The 21364-nt window shown below is 46.6% G+C and overlaps 1 protein-coding gene across 1 annotated transcript in view; it reads right to left on the bottom strand.

Moving 5' to 3' along the window:
- Positions 1-3076: 3076 nt before the first annotated feature.
- LOC130865755 (zinc finger protein 382-like) overlaps positions 3077-21364 on the bottom strand; it is a 38272-nt gene continuing 19984 nt past the window's right edge. The window contains exons 1-3 of the mRNA XM_057756727.1: positions 8992-9811; positions 8160-8246; positions 3077-5394 (exon numbers count right to left, since the gene is read on the bottom strand). Of these exons, the coding sequence (XP_057612710.1) occupies positions 3746-5394; positions 8160-8246; positions 8992-9025 (1770 nt within the window). The 5' untranslated portion in view covers positions 9026-9811 and the 3' untranslated portion in view covers positions 3077-3745. Of the gene's footprint in view, positions 5395-8159; positions 8247-8991 lie in introns of the transcript that reaches the window.

The following is a 21364-nucleotide window of genomic DNA, read 5'->3' as shown; positions in this document are numbered from 1 at the left end:
ACTTACAGCTATTCCAGAAGATGGACTCAGTTTCCGGTTCCAGAGGACCCCATGCCCTCCTGAGGCTTCCGCAGGCTTCCCCACCCATGCGGTATAAGAACTGTTTAGAGAAAGGGAATGGAGATGGCGTGCACACGTCCTCGTTGACTTCCTTAGCAGTTTGCATTTTTCAGTTACATAATTTTTAATTCTATCTCTATGTTTGCACATGTGAATGCAGTGCCCCAGGAGGCCTTAAGAGGGCCTTGGATTCCCTGGAACAGGGAGTAAACCTTGCACTCTAAATCTAAATCACTGAGCCATGTGACCGTCTGATGGATCTTTCCAACTGTATGAGCCAAATGTAGAATTGGGCAGGAATTTAGCTCCTACATTCCCTCTGGCCTAGTTCCACAAAGTTCCCTAAGTCTTGCATGTCTGTTTATGGCTGTAGGCATTCTAACACTTGGTCTTAAGTTTTTTCTTTTTTTTCTTAGCATTTGTTTTTCTTTGTAGCCTTGTCTGACCTGGAGCTGTAGACCAAGCTGGCCTCGAGCTCTGAGAGCTCCGCCTGCCTCTGCTTCCCAAATGCTGGGCTTTATGATGTACGCCACCACCGCCTGGCTTTTGAGCAGTTATTAAGTCTCTGAAAGCACCACTACCTATTGTAAAAAGAAGCTTCTCTGGTCAGAGCTGATGGCAACAGTGACCTGTGGGCATGAATACAGTTACATAGAAGGCAATCTGGCAGGTGCACCATGTTCATTTAACAAAATAGGAACTCTCCAGTCAGGGTCTGTGACCTCCCAACGGGCCTTTCACTGGGTCTGTAGTAACACAGAATCTTTTATGTTGATCAGTTCAGTCCTAGTCTGCAGATGCTGGCAGAGAAAATGAACTGGTGGTGTGGTTAAGAGTGCTTACTCTTCCAGAAGACTAGAGTTCCATTCCCAGCACCACATTGAGTAACTCACAACCTCCTGTAATTAGAGTTCTGGGGAATCCAATGCCTTCTTTGGGCCTTTCAGGATATATATAATATATTGTATGATAGTATAGTAATATACATATATTTTGCTAAAGAACATAAATTTAGTGGAACACTGCATCACATTTGGGAACCTAATGCATCAGTATCCAGTTTTCGCTGAGGAGCTCTTGAGTTAACTTGCTGTGCAAGCATGGGAACCAAAGTTCAGTACTCAGAACCCACAGAAGAAGCTGGTCATGGTGGCACAAGCTTACGATTCCAACTCTGGGAGGCCCAGATGGCAGGACCTCGGGGCTCACCAGCGCCAACCCAGCCTAGTTGGTGAGGCCAGGCTGCAGGGAGAGATCGGATAAAACTAAGTGAGCAGCACCCTAGGAATACCAGATCCCGACACACGCTCACACATGAACATGTACGCACATACACAGCATTTTCTTCCATACAGGAAACAAGGGTTAGTTAGATGCTTTCTTTAAGATGAATGTCAGATTTTTAAAAATGCCAATTCAATTTAAATGTCAATTCAAAAAAAATGAAGCTTTATTGCATTTGAAAACTGGCATGTAGCTGGGCAGTGGTGGTGCACGCCTTTAATCCCAGCCCTCAGGAGGCAGAGGCAGGCGAATGTGAGTTTGAGGCCAGCCTGGTCTACGAGAGCTAGTTCCAGGACAGGCTCCAAAGCTACAGAGAGAAACCCTGTCTTAAAAAACAAAACACCCCCCCCCCCAAACCGGCATGTAACATAAATGCCAAGTGCAAATGATGCTCCAAATATAACAAAGTATTATTTCCCAGAAATCTTGAAATATTCTCATTCTTATACCGAATTTAAGATTAAGGCTACACATTTCCAGTTCCCAGGACCATGCTTACAGTGTGTTGAAATGCACAAAATGCCTTGGTATAGCTCGCCATAATTGCGGTTTCATTTGGAAAGCTGTACGATTTGTAACTTTACAATCATAAACTGGCTTTCACCCTGGAGACCCATTTTAATTTGCTTAAACAGTTAAATTCACTAGAAATAAGAAATCACAAAATTTTGCTTTTTAAATTGTAAGCATGTAGACAGTATTACAAATCTTGTGTTTTCAGGATCCATTTCCCCCCTAACAGATGTTCAACCGGTATAGGTGATTAAAACTGGGGCCTTCCATGTGGTAGGCTAGAGTTCTAGCACCGAGCTATAGCCATAGTTCCAGTCTACTTTTTACATGAAGGCCTGATCTGGTTAGGTTGCTCAGCCTGACTCTGAATTTATGAACCTCCGGCCTCTGTTTCAGATAGCTTGGATTACTAGTCTGCCCGGAAATGGCCTGGTTAGTATGGAAACTCAATTCCACGTAATAACCCTTCCTCTTGCATGAATTCTCTCATACTTATTAGGAACAAGTAAGGGGTATAAGCACCCCTAGAACAATAGCAATTTCCTTGAATAAGAGTTTTGGTTTTGTGTACGTGTTGAGACTGGGCCTCGAGAGATTGATAGTATGTAGCCCAAGTTTGAGCTCATGCAGTCAGTCCTGCCTCAGCTTCCCGACTGCTGGCATCACAGGCTGTGCCACCACACCCAGCCCACAACGTTTCTTTTTAGCAAGTTTTATCTGTGAGTGAGGGCATGGTGAAGTCACTGAAATGGACCACTCGATGAGTGTAAAGAAAGTGTTTTATTTGTTTTTTAATAAATCTTAAACTGTCAAGTGCCTATCTCGCAGATGGTGGCGAGAATAGGCAGAGGCATTTGGGTATGTCCAAGGCTGCCATGTCTGCCTCTCGGGGTGGAGAGAGCAGTTACAGGGCTGGGGGCTTGTTGGTTTTTAAGAGAGCAGGTAGCGCAGAGTTAGAGGGAAGAAACTCTAAGTTGGAATAGTGTGGATATTTAGGGCCGGAAGAGCCCAGTGCGTAGTTCCAGGACAGGCTCCAGAGCTACAGAGAAACCCTGTCTGGAAAACAACTCATTTCGTGGAAGGTGTGAGATACGTGGCAGAATGTGCCACCACTGAAGACATACGTGTTGGATGGAAAAATTCCAGTTTGATATTAAGTAATAAGAAATGCATACACATATACAAACACCAGAAGACATATAACAGAATATAGCAGTATTTTTATGACAAAGTTATCAAAAATATAAATATCCAGAAATAAGACAACTAGAGATATACTTTAAATAAAATATTAAAATGTACAAATGACACATGCAGTAACGTACCAATCTTTAAATAGGATGTTAAATCCAAGACGCATGATAAAGCGGACTTCAAGTTTAAGAACATGAGCCAGGCTGTGGTGGCGCACACCTTTAATCCCGGCACTTGAATTAGAGGTAGGCGGATCTCTGTTAGTTCCAGGATAGTCAGAGCCACACAGAGAAACCCTAACTCAAAAAACAAAAATTAAATATGTGAATATGCTTATCACAGAGAAAGCAGTAATTACTTTCTAGTAATACAGAATACAATGAGATGGCTCATTCTTATTCTCGTATAGTAATTAATGCTGATAACCATTTTCTAACGTGTTCCTACATGTATTATACATTTTTTTTTGTTGCTTTGAGAGGGTCTCCCCGATACAGCACTGCTGGCTTGGACGCTGGCGTGTAGGTCAGGTAGCTCTAAAACTAGAAGTATTTTTTGAATGTAGTATTCAAAGTCAGCCGGACCGTCTAAAGGTTACAGATCATCTTCACAGCTGACCCAGTTCAGCAATGCCTGTATCTACCGCACACACTGGGAAGTAGTAAACAGTGCTGAGGGATGGAACGTCAGTCACTTATGACATGTGGAAGCATGTTTTTCCTCCCGGAACGGCAGGCTTCCAGTCACGGGAAGACTGCACAGACGCCACTTGGCTCTCCTGTTCCATTTCCGTATTCTCCCTATGAAGCCTCTGGTGGACAAGGAGGTTTCTCTTATAGCTGAAGGACTTGCTGCAGTTGTTACACACATAGGGCTTCGCCCCCGTGTGAGTTCGTTGATGATGAACAAGGTAAGCCTTCCTGCTGAAGGCTGTCCCACACTGAGGACACTCATGGGACTTCCGCCCCGTATGGATCTTCTGGTGTGCAGTGAGCGTTGCTTTTTGCCGAAAGGGCTTCCCGCACTCGCTGCAAACATAGGGTTTCTCCCCAGTGTGAATCCTCTGGTGTAGGTTGAGATTGGTCTTCTGACTGAAGGACTTCCCACACTTGTCACATTCGTACGGTCTTTCGCCGGTGTGGGTTCTGTGGTGGTCAACGAGGTATGACTTCATTCTAAAGGCCTTCCCACAGCGAGGACACGCGTACGATTTCTCCCCGGTATGCGTCCTCTGATGGGCCACAAGGGTTGTTTTCTGGCGGAAGGTCTTCCCACAGTCATTACACATATAGGGCTTCTCCTCGCTGTGAGTTTTCTCATGAAGAGCAAGTGTTGTTTTCTGGGAGAACGACTTCCCACATTCCTTACAAATGTAGGGCTTCTCCCCTGTATGAGTCCTCTGGTGGACAGTGAGGTTTGCTTTCTGGTGGAACGATTTCCCACAGTCTTTACAAACATAGGGTTTCTCGCCTGTGTGAATTCTCTGATGGAGGGAGAGCGTCGTCTTCTGGCGGAAGGCCTTCCCACAGTCAGTACACTCATACGGTTTTTCTCCCGTGTGAGTCCTCTGATGACGGATGAGGTGGGACTTCAACCTGAAGGCACTCTGACACTGTGGACATCCATACGACCTCTCCCCTGTGTGTGTCCTCTGGTGATCCGTCAGGGCTGTCTTCAGGCGGAAGGGCTTCCCACACTCATTGCAAACAAAGGGCTTCTCCCCGGTGTGAGTCCTCTGGTGGTCAATGAGATATGACCGCCTTCTGAATGCGTTTCCACACTGAGGGCACTGATAAGGCTTTTCCTGTGTGTGAACTGCCAGGTGCAGAAGCAACACTGACTTCCTGCAGAAGGACTTCCCGCATTCTGTGCAGATGTGGTTCTTTTCAGTATTTGTTCCTCTTTCCCTTTTGTTATGCACAGACGGATTCCTCTTTCTAAGAGATGACTGTTCCCAGTCCTCACGTCCAAATGGCTGTCCTGGAGCGCCTGCTTTCTCATGTCTGGGTTCAACACTGTGACCGCAAGCCTTGCCCCTTGGAGTATGGAATTTGAATGCCGGATGTCCCGTGTCTCGCATGGAATTTGGGCATGGTTTCCGATATCCATCATACTCACTCTGTCTCTTCCTTGCAGGGCTTGGATTACTGTTGATTAATTCTGAAACACTTTCTAAAATGTCTCCACAGGTGTCACATTCAGGAGGTAGGTCTTTGGGATTGACAAGATACATACTACTCTTCTTAGCCAGTTCTTTATAGTTCACATACACAAATGATCTAGGGTATGTATCACGGTGTTCTTTGAATTTCATTAAAATCTCTCTTGGGCTCCAATTTTCTTCTAGAAAAGAATAACAAACTAGTGAATTTCCACAAATTTGCTAGGGAAAGGAATTGAAATGGTCTAACGTGAAAAACCTATAGTGAGCCATTTCCAGGTTACAAGGCAAAACAAACAACAACAAAACCCCTAAAAAACATAATGACAAGCATAAAGCATAAATACACAGTGTGCTTCAGTATGAAAAAGAATGAAATAGAAACACTGTTAATACCTTTTGATCCACAAACAGTTATATACAAAAAGTAACAGAAACCAGATAAGGAATGATACAAGAGGAATTCATGTCTGGAAAGATGAAATGATGAAATGACTCTCTCACAAGAATAAAAGCAAAGTAAGATGAACAACAAGGCAGATATGTTTATTCAGAGAAATTGCAGGAAAATATCTTCCACAGGAAACAGATTGATGGAGGAGGGTCATCTGTCTATGTGTTACTTTCATTGATGGAGGAGGGTCATCTGTCTATGTGTTACTTTCATTGATGGAGGAGGGTCATCTGTCTATGTGTTACTTTCATTGGAGTAGACAGAACAGAATGCTGGGAAGAAGGGAAGTGAGGCAGATGCCAAGCTCTCCTCGCCGAAATGGACGCAGGTTAGAATCTTCCTGGTAAGCCACCACCTTGTGGTGCTACACACATTAATAGAAATGGGTTAATCAAGATATAAGAGTTAGCCAGTAAGAGGCTAGAGCTAATGGGTCAGGCAGTGTTTAAATGAATACAGTTTCTGTGTAATTATTTTGGGTAAAGCTAGCTGTGCGGGAGCCGGGCAGCAGGAAGCAGCCTGCCGCCCCTACTTCAACAACAGATCACCCAAATTTTTATATGCGAATTTCAATTACTGTGGTGAAACAATGGTGAATATTTTACCTAGGCCTCTGCATGGAGTGCCACGGCTCACTAATCTCTTAGGGATTGTATTCACCTGGCCCCCTCTACATGAAGCGCCATGGCTCACTAATCTCTTAAAGTATTAGTTTCTTGGAATCTGAAAAGCAATCCTGTAATCTAGCTGTGTGACCAATGAAGAGCTAGAAGAACTACTTTGTCATGTAACGCGAGAGCTAGGAAAATACCTGTTGTAGGAACCTTAAAATAGACGGGTGCACGGCTGCTGTCCCCACCCTGCTAAACTTACTCTAGACATCTATTGTCAGATGTTTATCTTTTTATCTTACACATAATCAAAGTCTGAGCAAGTAAAAAGATTTTTAGCTGGCAATAAGTCCAAGGCAGAAAGTAAATTATGCTCTCTAGAATGTTGTGTCGCCTGAGCCAAGTGCCATGAGCCCAAGTGTGTAGTGTATTAATCAATTTTCAGACTTTTTCCCACTCATATTTAGAGAATCTTCAAGTAAACTCTACTCGGTGATTTCAAAAGTGCCTCATATAGCCAAGTATAGGGTGCACACGTGCAGGCCCAGCACTTGTGAGGCACAGGCAAGGGGACTGAGTGACGTCAGTCTTGGTTACATGGTGAGCACCAGATCAACAAACTACAAGGTGTGTAGCTCAGTAGCAGAGTTCCCAGCATGTGCAAGGCGACAGCAAGGAAACAAGAGTAACAACAAAAGCCTACATGTGCCCCTTCCACCACTATGAGCTCTACTGAAAACCTAGGCGTAATTATCATCTAGAAAAGTCATCCCAACAAAGAAAATCTTTTGAGACATAATAGGATTTCACATAGCTCAGGTTCATCACAAACTTGTTTTGTACCAAAAATAAACCTGAACTGTTTTTAACTTTTAGATTTATTTATTTAATTTCATATGAGTGGCTCAGGCTTTAACACATCATGGCCATTGTTCATTTCCTTAGACGTGATCCTCTGGTGGCCCTAAACACCTTTGTTTATTCATTTATTTATTCGTTGCTCTCACAGATCTCCAGGGAAAACAGGATTGTCCTTTCAAAGGGAACGATATGTTTTCCAGAAGGCTGGGAATTGGAGGTGATTAACCGCCCGTGAAGGTGATTAACCGCCCGCGGAGCTGTTGTCTGTTGGGCTACACCACATCAAGCACCTACAGCCAGGACCAGAGGTGGCTAGTAATTTAAATGACCCTTACATTACATGTACAGCCAGGGATCTCCAAGCTTTCACAACCAGAAGCTGAGGTGGCTAGTAGCCACATGACCTCTGGGCTATCTATATGAACAAGTCCAGGCCAGATGCTTCCCTAGGCCCTTATATTAATATAGGGAGCCTATCTTCAGAACCCATCTTCTTGGAAGAAATGGCATGTACCCCACGTTGAGTTCCAATGTAATTATGCCTCCTCACGCACCTCGGTTTGTTATACCAGAAAACTTTTCCAAATTGTACTTTCCTTAAATACGCTGGCAATAAACTGGCTGGATCAGAGTCTCCGGAAGCTTGATCCAGCCTGGCCAGCTCCATCAGGCATCCAAGTTTTCATTTCCACCTCTTCACAGGTCACTTCCCTGCCTTCTGTGACACCTGCAAGGACCTCTTCATTCGTTCGTTCGTTCATTCATTCATTCATTCATTCATTCATTCATTCATTCATTCATCAAGCATGATCTCCCAGGGCCTTAGTTCCTGAACTCAGGTTCTAAGGACTCCAGTTGTTTCCAACATGCTTGCTCAGGATTTTGTGTTAAGTTTTGTAGGTAAGCTGGTCATTTCAAAAGTTAGGAGCCTTTAAGAACCTTTAAAACACTTCAGTGATAGTCCCCATTCCTTCACTTTTACTCTCCATTACTCCTATGTGTCTGGATGTCAGAAACTCACCTAAGCAGACATGACCTGCAAATGATGCCCAGGGGTCTTCCCCTCGCTCCAATCTGAGGATGACATCGGGTTTAGACATGTCACACCCTGATAGGAGGAAGAGAATAACGTAAGGTAGCTGGGGTGGAACTTAGTGGTAAAACGTTCGCCCAGCCACAAAGAGGGTAGGTGTGGGGATATGGGCAGGAATATTTGCAACGTAAAATCTCATGTGAGAAACACTGAAAATGACCAAGGTGCACAGCTGAATGATGATGGAGGAAGGTCATTGGTTAAAAAATAAAGAAACTGCTTGGCCTTCATAGGTTAGAACATAGGTGGGTGGAGTAAACAGAACAGAATGCTGGGAGGAAGAGGAAGTAAGCTCAGACTCGATAGCTCTCCTCTCTGGGGCAGACGCGATGCCGCTTCTCTCCAGAGCAGACACAATGAAGCAAGCCGCCAGGTCAGACATGCTGAATCTTTCCCAGTAAGACTGATGCTACACAGATTATTAGAGATGGGTTGATCGGGATATGAGAATTAGCCAGTAAGGGCTAGAGCTAATGGGCCAAGCAGTGTTTAAATGAATACAGTTTGTGTGTTGTTATTTTGGGGCATAAGCTAGCCAGGCGGCCGGGAGCTGGGGCGGCAGGAACACAGCCCGCAGCTCCTTCAACAGAATGACTCTCATTTGTGTGACAGTAACCCTGGGTCCTGCCCTAGGAGGGGAGAGCAGAGTCCCTCCTGCAAACTAGGGTCCTGTGGCTCCCGTTACTGGAGTTCGAGAGCACATTACGTAGGTGCTCTGAGAGGAAATACACAGCACGCAGGGTGTGCCTGCTTCCCGTACCTACAGAGAGGAGATGGCCATAGTTTTCCAACATCACATCTGTATACAGAGTCTTCTGAGCAGGGTCCAGGTGCTGCCACTCCTCCTGACTGAAGTCCACGGTCACATCCTTGAAGGACACGGGTCCCTGCAGGGCAGAATTTAGAAGGGTGATTGGCACAGGTTAACTAGATATTGGGAACAGTGCTGGCTGTCCTAGAACTTTCCGTAGACCAGGATGACCTCGAACTCACAGATCTGCCTGCCTCTGCCTCCCAAGTGCTAGGATTAAACAAGTGCTCCACCATCGCCTGGCTTGAAACATTTTTTAAAGACTTATTTTATTATGTGTATGGGTGTTTTGCCTGCATGTATGTCTGTGCGCCATATGTGTGCCTGGTGCCCTTGGCGGTTAGAAGATAGTTGTAGGACACCGTATGAGCGCTGGGAACGGAACCTGGGACCTCTGGAAGAGCAACAAGGGCTTGAGCATCTCTCCAGCCCCGGGAAGGACTCATTCCTGCTCCTTTGTGACAGATAAACTTTGCCAAAGAATGATGACTCTTTTTCTTGTTTTGATTTAAACTGTAATCTGCTGTGCTCCCGCAGTGACTCAGCAGGCAAAAGCACTACTTGTCAAGCCTGGTATGGGAGTTCAGTCCCTGGAACCCACGTGGTAGAAGGGGAAAACCAACTCCTCTCAGTTGGCCTGACATCCAGGTGGATGCTGCACTACTTGCATGTTCACATACACACAGACACAGGTTGACATCAAGACTGTGACTTACTGTGAAGTTGCTCTTTGCCTGCAATGTGCACTTGTTCACTGGGAGCCAGAACCTAACACGTGTGCTTTCTGGGCTCGTACACAGGAGAGAATATATAAATATAAACCCACAGCCGCTGCAGCACACACACGAGGCACGGTGTCTCACGAGACAGAACATTCTGGCTTCACCAGTGATGTAAATTTCTGCACTTCAGAATGGCTGGTTTAGTCAGCTCTGTCGGCACAGGTGTGCAACCCCAGCCACTGCAGGGCGAGTCTCGTCAGACTCAGATGCGAGGCCCGCCTCACCCAGAGTGAATTCATAGGCAGCCTGGGCAAATTCATGAGGTGCTGCTCAAAATACAAGGAAGTGTGGCGGGGTTAGTAGCTGGCAACGAAAGAATAAATCGCCTGAGAGAGGCGCTCAGCTGCCACGGTGAGACTTGGATACAGTGCATAATAAACAAGTCCAGAAGGCCCTGGAAAGCCCTGAGCCACGCAGAAAGCGGGAAACGTTACTGCTTGACGGACAACTGCAACAACGAGAACTGTCCATGTTCTAGGTTCTTCCTGAAGGTTCCTGAAACCCTGCAGGTCCCCAGTCAGAAACAGTTTACTTCCTACAGGTGACAGACAGCAAGACTTCAGGGCTGCCAGGGCTACACAGTGAGACCCTGTCTGAATTGACAACACAAGTCTACACGGCATAGAGATAAGTTTTCTGCGTCAGAGGAGAGTATTTTGAACTACACTCTGGCATTGTGACCTGTGTACAGCCATTTCTTCTGCATCCAAATACAGAATTACAACAGTTTTTCTTTGTTTTGGAGACAGGGTCTCACTATGTAGCCTTAGTTGACCCAAACTCAAGAGATCCATCTACCTCTGCCTTTGGAAGACTGGAATTAAAGGCCTATGCCAACATGCCTGGCTAGAATAAACTTTAAAAGAATAAGTCTCTGGTAGCACTAGTATCCTAGGAAAGGTTTTGCTGGAATTCTGTGAGCAACATGGAAGGAAGACAAGGAAGAAACAGGATTCCTGACTCCTCCTCAGGCCTCTACCCTTACACTTAAGACAAAATGCTTCTGCCATTTACTAGTAATATCCTGTCGGTTTTACCGTCACCTTACCCAGGCATGTGGATAAGGCAAAAGGCTTCCGCATCCTTGGAAACGGCTCCTCTGCATAGAGTCATAGGTGTATATGTACCAGGGTGTCCATGACGTGCGTGAGCCAGTTGTTCCCTTCCACCATGTGGGTCCTGGGAACCAAACTCCAGGTCATCTGGCTTGGCAGAAAGTTCCTTAACCAGCTGAGCCGTCTCAGTTAGGGTCTTGTGTAGCTCAGGCTGGCCTCAAACTTGCTACATAACCAAGGGATGACCTCGACCCTCTAATCCTCCTGTCTCTCCCTCCTGGGTGATGTGTCTGCACTACCAGCCACGGGGCTGGGAATCTCCTGTGTTCCTGCCCAGAAAGCGTCCATGCATGCTAGCAAGCACTGTATCCATTTAAGATTTATACGTGACAGGTTTGTGTGTTCATAATTTTCACTGATAAAAATAAATACATTTTTGTCCCAGCACAGCTTCTGGGAGAGACCAAAGGGGACACACTTCCTGCAGAGAAAGCCTGATGAGATGGTTTAGACAGAAAAGGACAACACCCAAATATCCTCAGAAAACAAGTGGGCGTTGGCAGAGCAAAACAAGCAACTTTCCAAGGAACAGAAACCATTACCTCACCTGAGCCATGGTTTTGAGATCTGGGCTCCTCTTCAGTAAGTGATAGGATACAACCTAAAACAGCAAAGCCAAGAAGGGTAAGGGTGGGTGAGAATTTACTTGAGAATTTATTCCCCTTGCAGCTGGCTCTCACAGCTTACATTAACCTAAAACCATTTCTCTGTGTTGGCTCATGTCTCCTTTGGACATCCTAAATTAATGAGCCTGGCGGTGGTGGTGCACGCCTTTAATCCCAGCACTCGGAAGGCAGAGGCAGGCGGATCTCTGTGAATTCGAGACCAGCCTGGTCTACAAGAGCTAGTTCCAGGACAGGCTCCAAAACCACAGAGAAACCCTGTCTTGAAAAAAGCAAAAACAAAAACAAAAAACAACAAAAAAAGCAACAAAATTAATGTAATATATTGGAGCTAACAAGCTATTTCATTCCCACATCCAAAGATACAGGCTTCTGGAAAACGATGGATCTGGGTAAGCTGCACCGCACCCCAAAGAGCCTACAGTTATGGATGGCTACGGCCTGCTTCCTAACAAGGCCAAACCGTGTGTAATAATGTTTGGGAACACTGAAACCCCATACCCGAGGGGTGCTGTGGACACAGACTTCCCTAGGATTATCGAGCAGGCACCAATTCTAGCTGTACTTTGAGTTCTCTACTTATGGGAGCACTACTGAGGAGCACCGTTGACACAGACTTCCCTAGGGTTCTCTAACAGGCACCAATTCTGGCTGTAATCTGAGTTCTCTACTTATGGGAGAAGAAAAGCTTAAGTTTATAAACAACTCATTTCTTCCTACAAATGTGCTTTTATAATTCATTTACATTTTTCTGTTGGGTTATTTTATTTTATAGATATGTATTCGTTTGCTTTTTGGGACACTGCCTTATGTAGCCCAAGACAGCTGGAAACTTGCTATGCAGACGAGGATGACCTGGAACTCCTGGCCCAACTACCCCCTTTCAGATGTGTTTATTTTACTTGTGTGAGTGTTTTGTGTGCATGTATGTGCACCATGTGCATTCGGAAGACAGAAGATCACAGACAGTTGTGACTTGCCACGAGGGTGCTGGGAACAGAACCCAGGTCCTCGGCAAGAGCAAACACGTGCTCTTAAGAGCTGAGCCAACTCTGCAGCCACCAACTGGCTTTTTAACAGGATGGTTGGTGACTTCTGTCAGTCACAGTGACATCCCAAGGACAGCAAATGAGGCAAATGTCAAGGGCCCTTCACTCAAACCCATAAACCCGATTTTCTCCTCTGTAAAGTATTGTGTCCACTAATTTAACTCACAACAGGCTGGAAAGTTGAGAATAATAAACCTTTTTGTGGGTAAGCTGCTGCTGCTGCTGCTGCTGCTGTTTTTCAAGACAGGGTTTCTCTGTGTAACAGTCCTAGCTGTCCTGGAACTCGCTCTGTAGACCAGGCTGGCCTCGAACTCAGGTAAGTTGTTTATAGAATATAATTTTCCTGGGGGAATAAAAATGTATGCTTCCCTTTCATAAGAAAAGGCCTTCCTGTAGGTGCCACTAGGAACTAAAGTTGTGAGAGAATGTTTGAGAACAATGTACGTGACCAGAAGGCAGTAATTCTCACCTTCACACTAGATGAAAACCCCAAGGGTGGTGGCTGCTTGGGCTGTGTTGAACCCTACCCAAGAGGACTCATGGGACAAACAGGAGCCATCCAAACAAGTGGTCCTGCATGTCCAGGGGAAGAGGATGCGGCAGTCGGGGAAGCACTGCACACACGGAACAGAGGGTCCGGAAGCAGCTTCTCTTGGAAAATAGGAGAAGAGATATACTAAATCACAGAGTCACCAACTATGCTGGCCTATTGTTCTTTAACCTCTGACTTCCCTTTCCCAGCTCCCACTCCAGTTGAGCTGGAGAGTTCTCACCTGTAGAAAGCACAGAATGGAGGTTGGAGCATTGGGGGATGGGAGGATCATGTACCTTTCATGCTACAGGCTTTCAAAAGCAGGAAGATTTTGCCTTAAAGAAATAAAACTAAGCCTGGTGGTAGCACATGACGTTAATCCCAGGCAGAGGCAGGCAGAGCTCTGACTTTGAGGTTAGCCTGGTCTATAGAGCAAGTTCTAGGACAGTCAGGGCTACACAGAGAAGCCCTCACTTGAAAACTAACAAACAAACAAATAAATAAAGAGAAGAGTTTCAGTGGCTGGAGAGATGACGCAGTGGTTGATGCTCTTGCAGAAGACCCGAGTCCAGTTCACAGCACCCACAGCGGGCAGTTCACAACAGCCCGTACCTGCAGAGCCAGGGATCTGATGTTCTCTTCTGGCCTCTGAGGGTACACACTTATGCTCACATAAAAAGCTTAAGCAAGTTTGAGTATCTAAATGACTACCATGAAACCGATCTGTCGATAAATACCCAATAGTTTTAGTATCTTAGGATGTCTGGCAGAGAGGGCAGAAGCAAGGGGACAGGGAGTTGAGTGTGACCAGGATGCATGATGCAGATCCACAAAGATTCAATAAAAAGTTTAAAAATGCCTTGCAGAAATTATTGAGCTCTCTATGAATTCATATAGCAGTAGGAGGAAAAAAATTCACCTGAACTGAACTTCGAAGTGGCAGTGAAAAGGGAGGGGGTAAGGGGTTCCCTTCTTGTTTATCTGAAGCCCTGGGTGCTTTACCATACTGAGCTACATGACCTGCTGGTTTTTGTTTCTTTTTATTTTCGAGACAGAGTTTCTCAATTAACAATCCTGGCTGTCCTTTCTCTAGGTAGACCAGGCTGGCCTCGAATTCAGAGATCCTCCTGCCTCTGCCTCCCAAGTGTTGGGATTAAAGGCGTGTGCCACTACCATCCCCTTTTCTTTTTTAAAAAAATTATGTTCTCAAAGGTGTTCCCGCTTATTTCAACATATTAGTCATCATTCAATATGGGGTTTCTCAACATACAGTGTTACTCCCTCAAAATTTTATTTTCCTTTCACAGATAATTAAAACAAAAATCTCAGCACACACTTTTAATCCCAGCATTCTGGAGGCAGCAATAGGTGGACCTCTGCAAGATCAAGGCCAACCATGGCTACATAGTCAGTCCCTGTCTCAAAAAAAGTAAAATAAAATAATAAATAGATCAGCCAGTCAGTGGTGGCACATGCCTTTAATCCCAGCACTCAGGAAGCAGAGGCAGGTGGATCTCTGAGTTTGAGGCCAGCCTGGTCTGCAGAGTGAGTTCCAGAACAGCCAGGGCTATACAGAGAAACTCTGTCTCAAAATAAAATCTACCTTGTTAGATTATACAAGTATACAAATTATACTTGTTAAATTGCCCAACAAATTCTACAGGCAAATAAAACGGCAACTATTCAGAAAATTTAAACAATGGTAAGTAGCTGAGACCGAGGTTTTCTCAATGGGCAACTTTAACAAGTCCTCGTGGACTTCGAGGACAAACACTCTCAAATTAGACTTAATCGAAGTCGTATTGCTCGTTGTAGTCAACGTCCCAGAGGTCCCCAAGGCAAACGCCATCTCAGAGCCTTAACAAGGAACAACATTTCCTCTCTACAAACAAACCCAAACACGGGCATTTCTCCCTCCCGTTCTGGTTAACAATCCGTAAAACATGACAGGAGCACAGAGACGCACAAGTGGAGTCTCGCGGGGAAGAATCCACGAAAGCCACGACTCCTGGCTTCAGGGACGCGCCGACCTCGCCCCCCTCCCGGGTGCGCGCTCCCGCTCGCCGCCTCTCAGGCCTGACTGTCTCGCTTCGTCCGTCCAAATGCAGGCCCGCGCTTTCCCCTTCAGCATCCCAGTCGGCCTCGCCCATCTCCCGCCCATTTCTCACGCACTGGGGATCCAACCGCGCTCACCTCCGACCACTGGCGAGCCATTGCGCGCCTGTGCGCTCAGGCGCGGTCGGTCTCTCCCAAGGGTCTCTGCGGTGCGTTTCTGGGGCCGCTGGCTGCAGACGCCTTCCCCCACATCCGGGTGTTGCGGACCTTGAACTACATTTCCCAACGACCACCGGGCCACGTTTAAATTTTGTAGTTTTGGGGTCAGTATGACTCTGCTGTCGGTGCGCAGAGCGGGGCGCAGAGGTCTCCCAGCGTGTACCGGGGCGGAAGCTCAGGCTTCTGTGTGCATATGTGCCTGTGTTTGTGTGATAAGGCCATGATTAGGTACGTGGTTGGGCTCTGATGAGCGACCGTGGTTACCTGTGATGGATTTGAAGTCATGCATCATAAGACGGTGCCTTGACTTGGTGTGATACTGACTGGGGAGTGGGGCAGAGCTTCATTTCTGCAGTTCCAGTTTGTTTTGGAGTCTATTGGAACACTCCCTGAAGACTACAGACTATATTTGTTTTACAGTCGACTTCCAATGAAGCATGGTTTGATTGTCTTCCTCAGGGGACTCCTGGCCTCCACTGCCTGACTAAATAACAGCCAGCAATCAGTAGAATGAGTGCCCGTCTAGATACCAAGTTTTGGGGTCTTTGTTGTTGTTGTTTTGTTTTTAGAGTCCAGTCTCTCCATTATGTAGCTCTTGCTGTGTAGACCAGGCTTGCCTCAAAGTCGCAAAGATCCACACCTCTCTGCCTCCCAAGTGCTAGCATTAAAGGAATGAATTGCTATCCTTGACCTTTCGTTTTTAATATATCTGTGCATTAAAAAACATGTCAATGAATCCTGCATGGTGGCGCATGCCTTTAATTCCAGCACTGGGGAGGCAGAGGCAGGTGGATCTTGGAGTTGCAGGATAGCCAGGGCTACTCAGAGAAACCTTGTCTCTGAAAATCAAAAAACATGCTGTCCATTATCAGTATTTGCTGCCTTTCAACTCCATCTCCTTCCATGCCTGCTTTGCAGTATTGAAACTGGCTTCATAGGTATTCCTCCTGGGCTAGCTGGGACACTGGTAAGCTTTTGAAGAATGGCGGAGAGATGGTAGTGGATGTGTCTCCTTCCTGTTTATTTGCGCTCTTGCTGGGCTCCCCCAGCCTTCCTCTGACAGCCCAGCCTCACTCTTACATACTGAAAGACCCTATAGACCCCCTCCTCAGAACCCACAGCTAGCAGGCTCCCAGGAGAACGTCCTGTTTGCTTGAAAGATTCTCAGGATCAGCAGCTAGCCTGCTCTCGTGAGAGGAAAACAGGATATCTATAAGATAGGACATCTACAAAGCAGGATGACTTCAAAGTAGGATATCTATAAGATAAGAACAGGATGTCTGCTGCCAGACATCCATGCTGGGAGAGGAAAACCATTCATGCCCCCCGCCTCATTCCGATAACCATGCATCTGCTTCTGTAAAACTTGCTTTTGCTGCCCTCTTTCCTACAAAAAGACCTCCTCCCAGTCTGCAGGCACGCAAGTCCTCCGAAAGACTTTGCCGCCCGCAGGTACCTGTGTCTACCTAATAAACCTCTTGCAGTTTGCATCCGACCCGTGGTCTCGGCCTGGTCTTTGGGTCCGGGGGTCTCCACCTGAGGGAAGGTCCCTACCGGGGTCTTTCAATACATTCAGAGGCTGTACAGTAAGCTCTGAGAAAGTAGCAGCAAACAATCTGCAGACAGCGTCTTCTCTCTGCTCACTGGGTTAGTTTCAAACAAGTCCTCTTCAAGGTTCTGCAAACTGCATCCAACTTCAGCAAATGCTGGAAACCAAGTGTTCAGACACACGGACCCGTCGGGACCCATTTTTATTCAAACCATAACGTGAGATCCTGAGGCGAGAGGTTTTGAAGACAGCCTAGGTGAGTGAGTTCTTGCCTCAAAATACATTAAAAGAGAATCTCAGGATTATGCGCTGCCAGGATAGAATATGACCCTCTAGGATGCAGGATACACATTCAACCAGATACTTTTTAAAACAAAACTTTTAATTCTGTTTGTGTGTGTGCATACATGTGGGAGCGGGCATGGAGGAGGATGGCAGGCAGAAGTCAGTTCTCGCCATCCGTGGCGTAAATTCCAGGGATGCAACTCAAGACTTCGGGCTTGACGGCAAGGGCCTCATCATCTGAGTCATCTCACTGTCCCCCAAATGTATTCATATTCATTTAACACTGTGTCTGTTGGAGACAAAGACAGAGGGTCATAATATTCATTGTTGCTTGTTTCCTGTGAAGTGTGGCATTGGAAACCTGTCCGTGTGAAACTGCATTGGAAAAGCATCAGCTCACAAGATAGGTTCATGTTTAAGGTGCACTGTGCACGGGCAGACCGGCGACACAGAGAGACAAGTTTGTTCACACGTAGCAATCAAGAATGGAGTTAGTTTATAGATAGAAACTATTGTAATATCTTCATGCCGGAAGCCCTCCCCTCGAAACCGGTTTGATATTAGTGGACTTCAGCTCATTACCTGGCTTGGTTGTGGAATTAGAGACCAGAGGATTTGTGCAGAGACTTACGCTTTGAGCACGCACGCAGCCAAGCTTCACACAGCCTTCAGTCTAGAGACAGCAGTCTGTGGAATGACACAAACGCTAAGAACAGCAGGCGGCTTGCCTCTGGGTGCTGTGCAGCTGCTGCCCATCCCCATCTTCTCCTGCTCTTTGCTTTTAATTAAAACGTGACGTGGGTATGTTTTGTGGGATCTTATGTGTCATATCTTTACCAAGGTTGCTGAGTGACCTTACAAACCTGGTGTGGTGACACACATCTATAATCACAACACTTGGGAAGGGCTGGCAGGAGGACTAGGAGCTCAAGACCACCCTGAGTCACAGGACATGGTGAGTGGGAAGTCACCATGTCTGAAACAAACATGTGGGAGGAGGAGGAGGGATCTCTAAAAGCCCGAGAGAAAGAAAAATAAGACACAGCCATGTGGGCTGGCCAGTGTCCAGCCTGGGGGTATATGCAAGCTGCTATGTGTTCTCAAGTGCAAAGACTGACCGTTATCTTCCCCTGCAAACCCTGCCTTCTGCGCTGCAAACCCCCTGAGGCACACAAGTGGCCCGGTGCCACCCCTGAGGACCTCCATCTGCCAGGTTCCAGCCACAGAACACTCTAACTGTCCTAAGGGCTGCACCCAGCACACACCAGACAGAGTAAAAAGCCCAAGTTCTGAACTTGAAATCCCACCAATCCCTACCTGGAAAGTTCCTCCCCAAGAAATCCTATATAAACCCTGTCTTCTTCTCAGTTCTCTGCTGTTTCTTGCCTAAGCAGAGGCAGCCATCCTCCCTGGTTTTCCCTCCTGATAAATCTCTCGTGTGAGGTTTGTTGCTCGGTGTGACTTTGTGGTATTCTTTGGCTCCCTATGGTCAGGATACCTTCCCCCTCAGAGCTGCAACACTTACATTGGTGTCATGACTTGGATAAACTCTCCTGGTGTCTGAGTTCCCCCTTCGGACCTAAGCTACACGGGGATCCTATCCCTCATCTCCAGTCCACCTGTGACAGGCTCACCTTCTGGCTCTCCAATCGCTGGGTACCCCCTCCACCAATAGCAATTAGGTAAGTTTTCCCTTTGGTCAATGTAAATGTTTCACTGAGTCCAGGGAAGTGACTGTTGAGTAGCCAGAACCCCTGTGGTACCCTTGGAGGTGGAGGTATCCCCTGCCACAGTCTTTAAGGCTATGACTGGCCATCTTCACCCGATCCCATCATCTCGATCCTGAAGCTTCAGTTTCGTCATTTCCTTAGGCCCAACTGGGCTATTGTGTGCCTTCCTGCCCCCTTCTCCCATGGTCCCTTCAGCGCTGCCTGTGATTACACAGCTCCTCTTGGCCATATTGGCTTTTGTGACTCCATTCTCTAATCCCTTTCCTTTTGATGAGACTCCCCCCCTGCCCCGCTTCTGGAGCTTGGTTTTCATCCTTGCCTTCTGGCTCCACAGAATCCCTGGTACCAGTCACTGAGTCTCTCCTCCGGCTTAGCCCGGTTGTAAGTATTGCAGCTCAGATGGAAAGGTGTCCTGGCAGTCGGAAGCCAAGGACCTCACAAAGTCACTGGAAGTGTAACCGCTTACAGCTATGCCGCTGGGAAAGATTTCTCCAACGGAACAGCTCTGCTCTGGGGGGGGGGGGCTTCCCGGATGAAGTTGTTTCAGTTCTGCTCAGTCGCCCCAGCCCCGCCCCCCGCCCCCTCTCCATTGTAGCAATTCTGATCCAACATGTGAAGGTTTCGCCAGTAAAAGTGACCCAGTTCTGCTCTGGCTCCAGGGAAAGGTGTTACTTCTCTGCTTTGTTCCTTAGCATGAAAGAAAATCTCACCCAAACCTAGTTCAAGAGATTTATTGGGAGGGAAGAATCCAGGAGGGTAGCTCTGCCAGGGTGGAAAAAGGCAACTCCCAACTGAGCAGGTATAGGGCTTATAAAGGGCTTCTTAGGAGCAGAGTTTTTTCCAGGGTGAAGATTTTCAGGGTGGGAATTGATTGGATTCAATTCCTGAATTTGGACAAACTCAGAGATTAGTTTGGATTTCATGCTCAGGGGTTGGTTTGTTTTCCTGCTGAATTGGTCAGGGGCAGAGTGTGTTTCTTTGGCTCTGGTTTCAGGGTCAGGGTGTATTTCTTTGGCTGTCGCTTTTATGCTACAAACTTGACACAAGCTAGACTTATCAGAGAGGAAGGACCCTCAGTTGAGGAAATGCCTCCATGAGATCTAGCTGTAGGGCATTTTCTCAGTTAGTGATCAATGGGGGAGGGCCCAGTCCACAGTGGGTGGTGCCAATCCCTGGGCACCTGGGTCCTGGGTTCTATAAAAAAGCGGGCTGAGCAAGCCATGGGAAGCAAGTCAAGTAAGCAGCACCCTCCATGGCCTCTGCACTAGCTGCTGCCTCTTTTGTGAGTTTCTGTCCTGACTTCCTTTAACGATGAACTGCAGTGTAGAACTGTAAGCCAAATAAACCCTTTCCTCCCTGATTTGCTTTTTGGTCACGGTGTTTGGTTGCAGCAATAGAAACCTTAGCTAAGACAAGACCTTTACAAACCCTGCAAGTGAGTGGGGAGATGGAGATTCCCATTCCCTATTTCTCTTTTCTCCACTCCAAGCCCAAGTTTTTTGTTTGTTTGGTCTTCCTCCTGGTCCCCCACAGGGTGTAAATGCCCTGTCTTTTAAGTTACTGTTGATGGATCTGTAAGTTTGTTGCCGAAGGAGTAGGCCAGCCTCAGCCATGCACAAACCCTGAACACAGGCCTCCCTGGCTGGTGCCGCCCTCAGCTCCCTCCTGCAGCATCCTGCCGCCAGGGCTCCAAGATTTCCTAAGCCTTCTTTGTCCTCAGCTTCCTGGATTCAGGTTTACATGTGTCTTTTAGCTATGAGTGGCATTAGACTGCTGTTTTGTGCTGTCCCACTTCAGTTAAAAGCTGATTCTGGATCGCCTTCCTCTAAACCCAAGCAAGCGTATTTAAAGATTTCCTCCAAAAGCTTTGTCCCATATCAGGCAAGTCACCTGACTATGTGACAGAGAAAGGAGAGAAAACAAAATGAAGGGGCAGACTAGTCCCAGTGGGGACCATCGCCCCTCATCTCATACGGTTTTGGTTTAACTCTCTAAAACTTTTGCTCAGGTATCTTATCTCAAGATTTGTAAGCCTATTGAGTATAATTAAAAACCTATAAAATCTGTAACAAAAGTTTATTTAAAATTCATAACACTGGGGCTGATAGTTAAAAATCTATATATAGGTAATCTTAAAGGAAAAGGTTCCTTGCTGCCATATTCGCTGCTGCTTTCTCTGTCACTGCTAGCTGCCAGTCACTAGCCGCCAGTCACTAGCCGCCAGTCACTAGCCACCAGTCACTAGCTGCCAGTCACTAGCCGCCAGTCACTAGCTGCCAGTCACTAGCCGCCAGTCACTAGCCACCAGTCACACTGCTATCACTGCTTGCTGTGTCTGTTTTGATGGTAGGAGCTTAGAATTTATCTCTGGGCTTTCTGGTTA

This window comes from Chionomys nivalis, chromosome 2 (assembly GCF_950005125.1).
Source record: "Chionomys nivalis chromosome 2, mChiNiv1.1, whole genome shotgun sequence".
Taxonomy (NCBI): Eukaryota; Metazoa; Chordata; class Mammalia; order Rodentia; family Cricetidae; genus Chionomys; species Chionomys nivalis.
The sequence above is the reverse complement of the archived record's forward strand: the minus strand, read 5'-3'. Positions and strand labels throughout refer to the sequence as shown.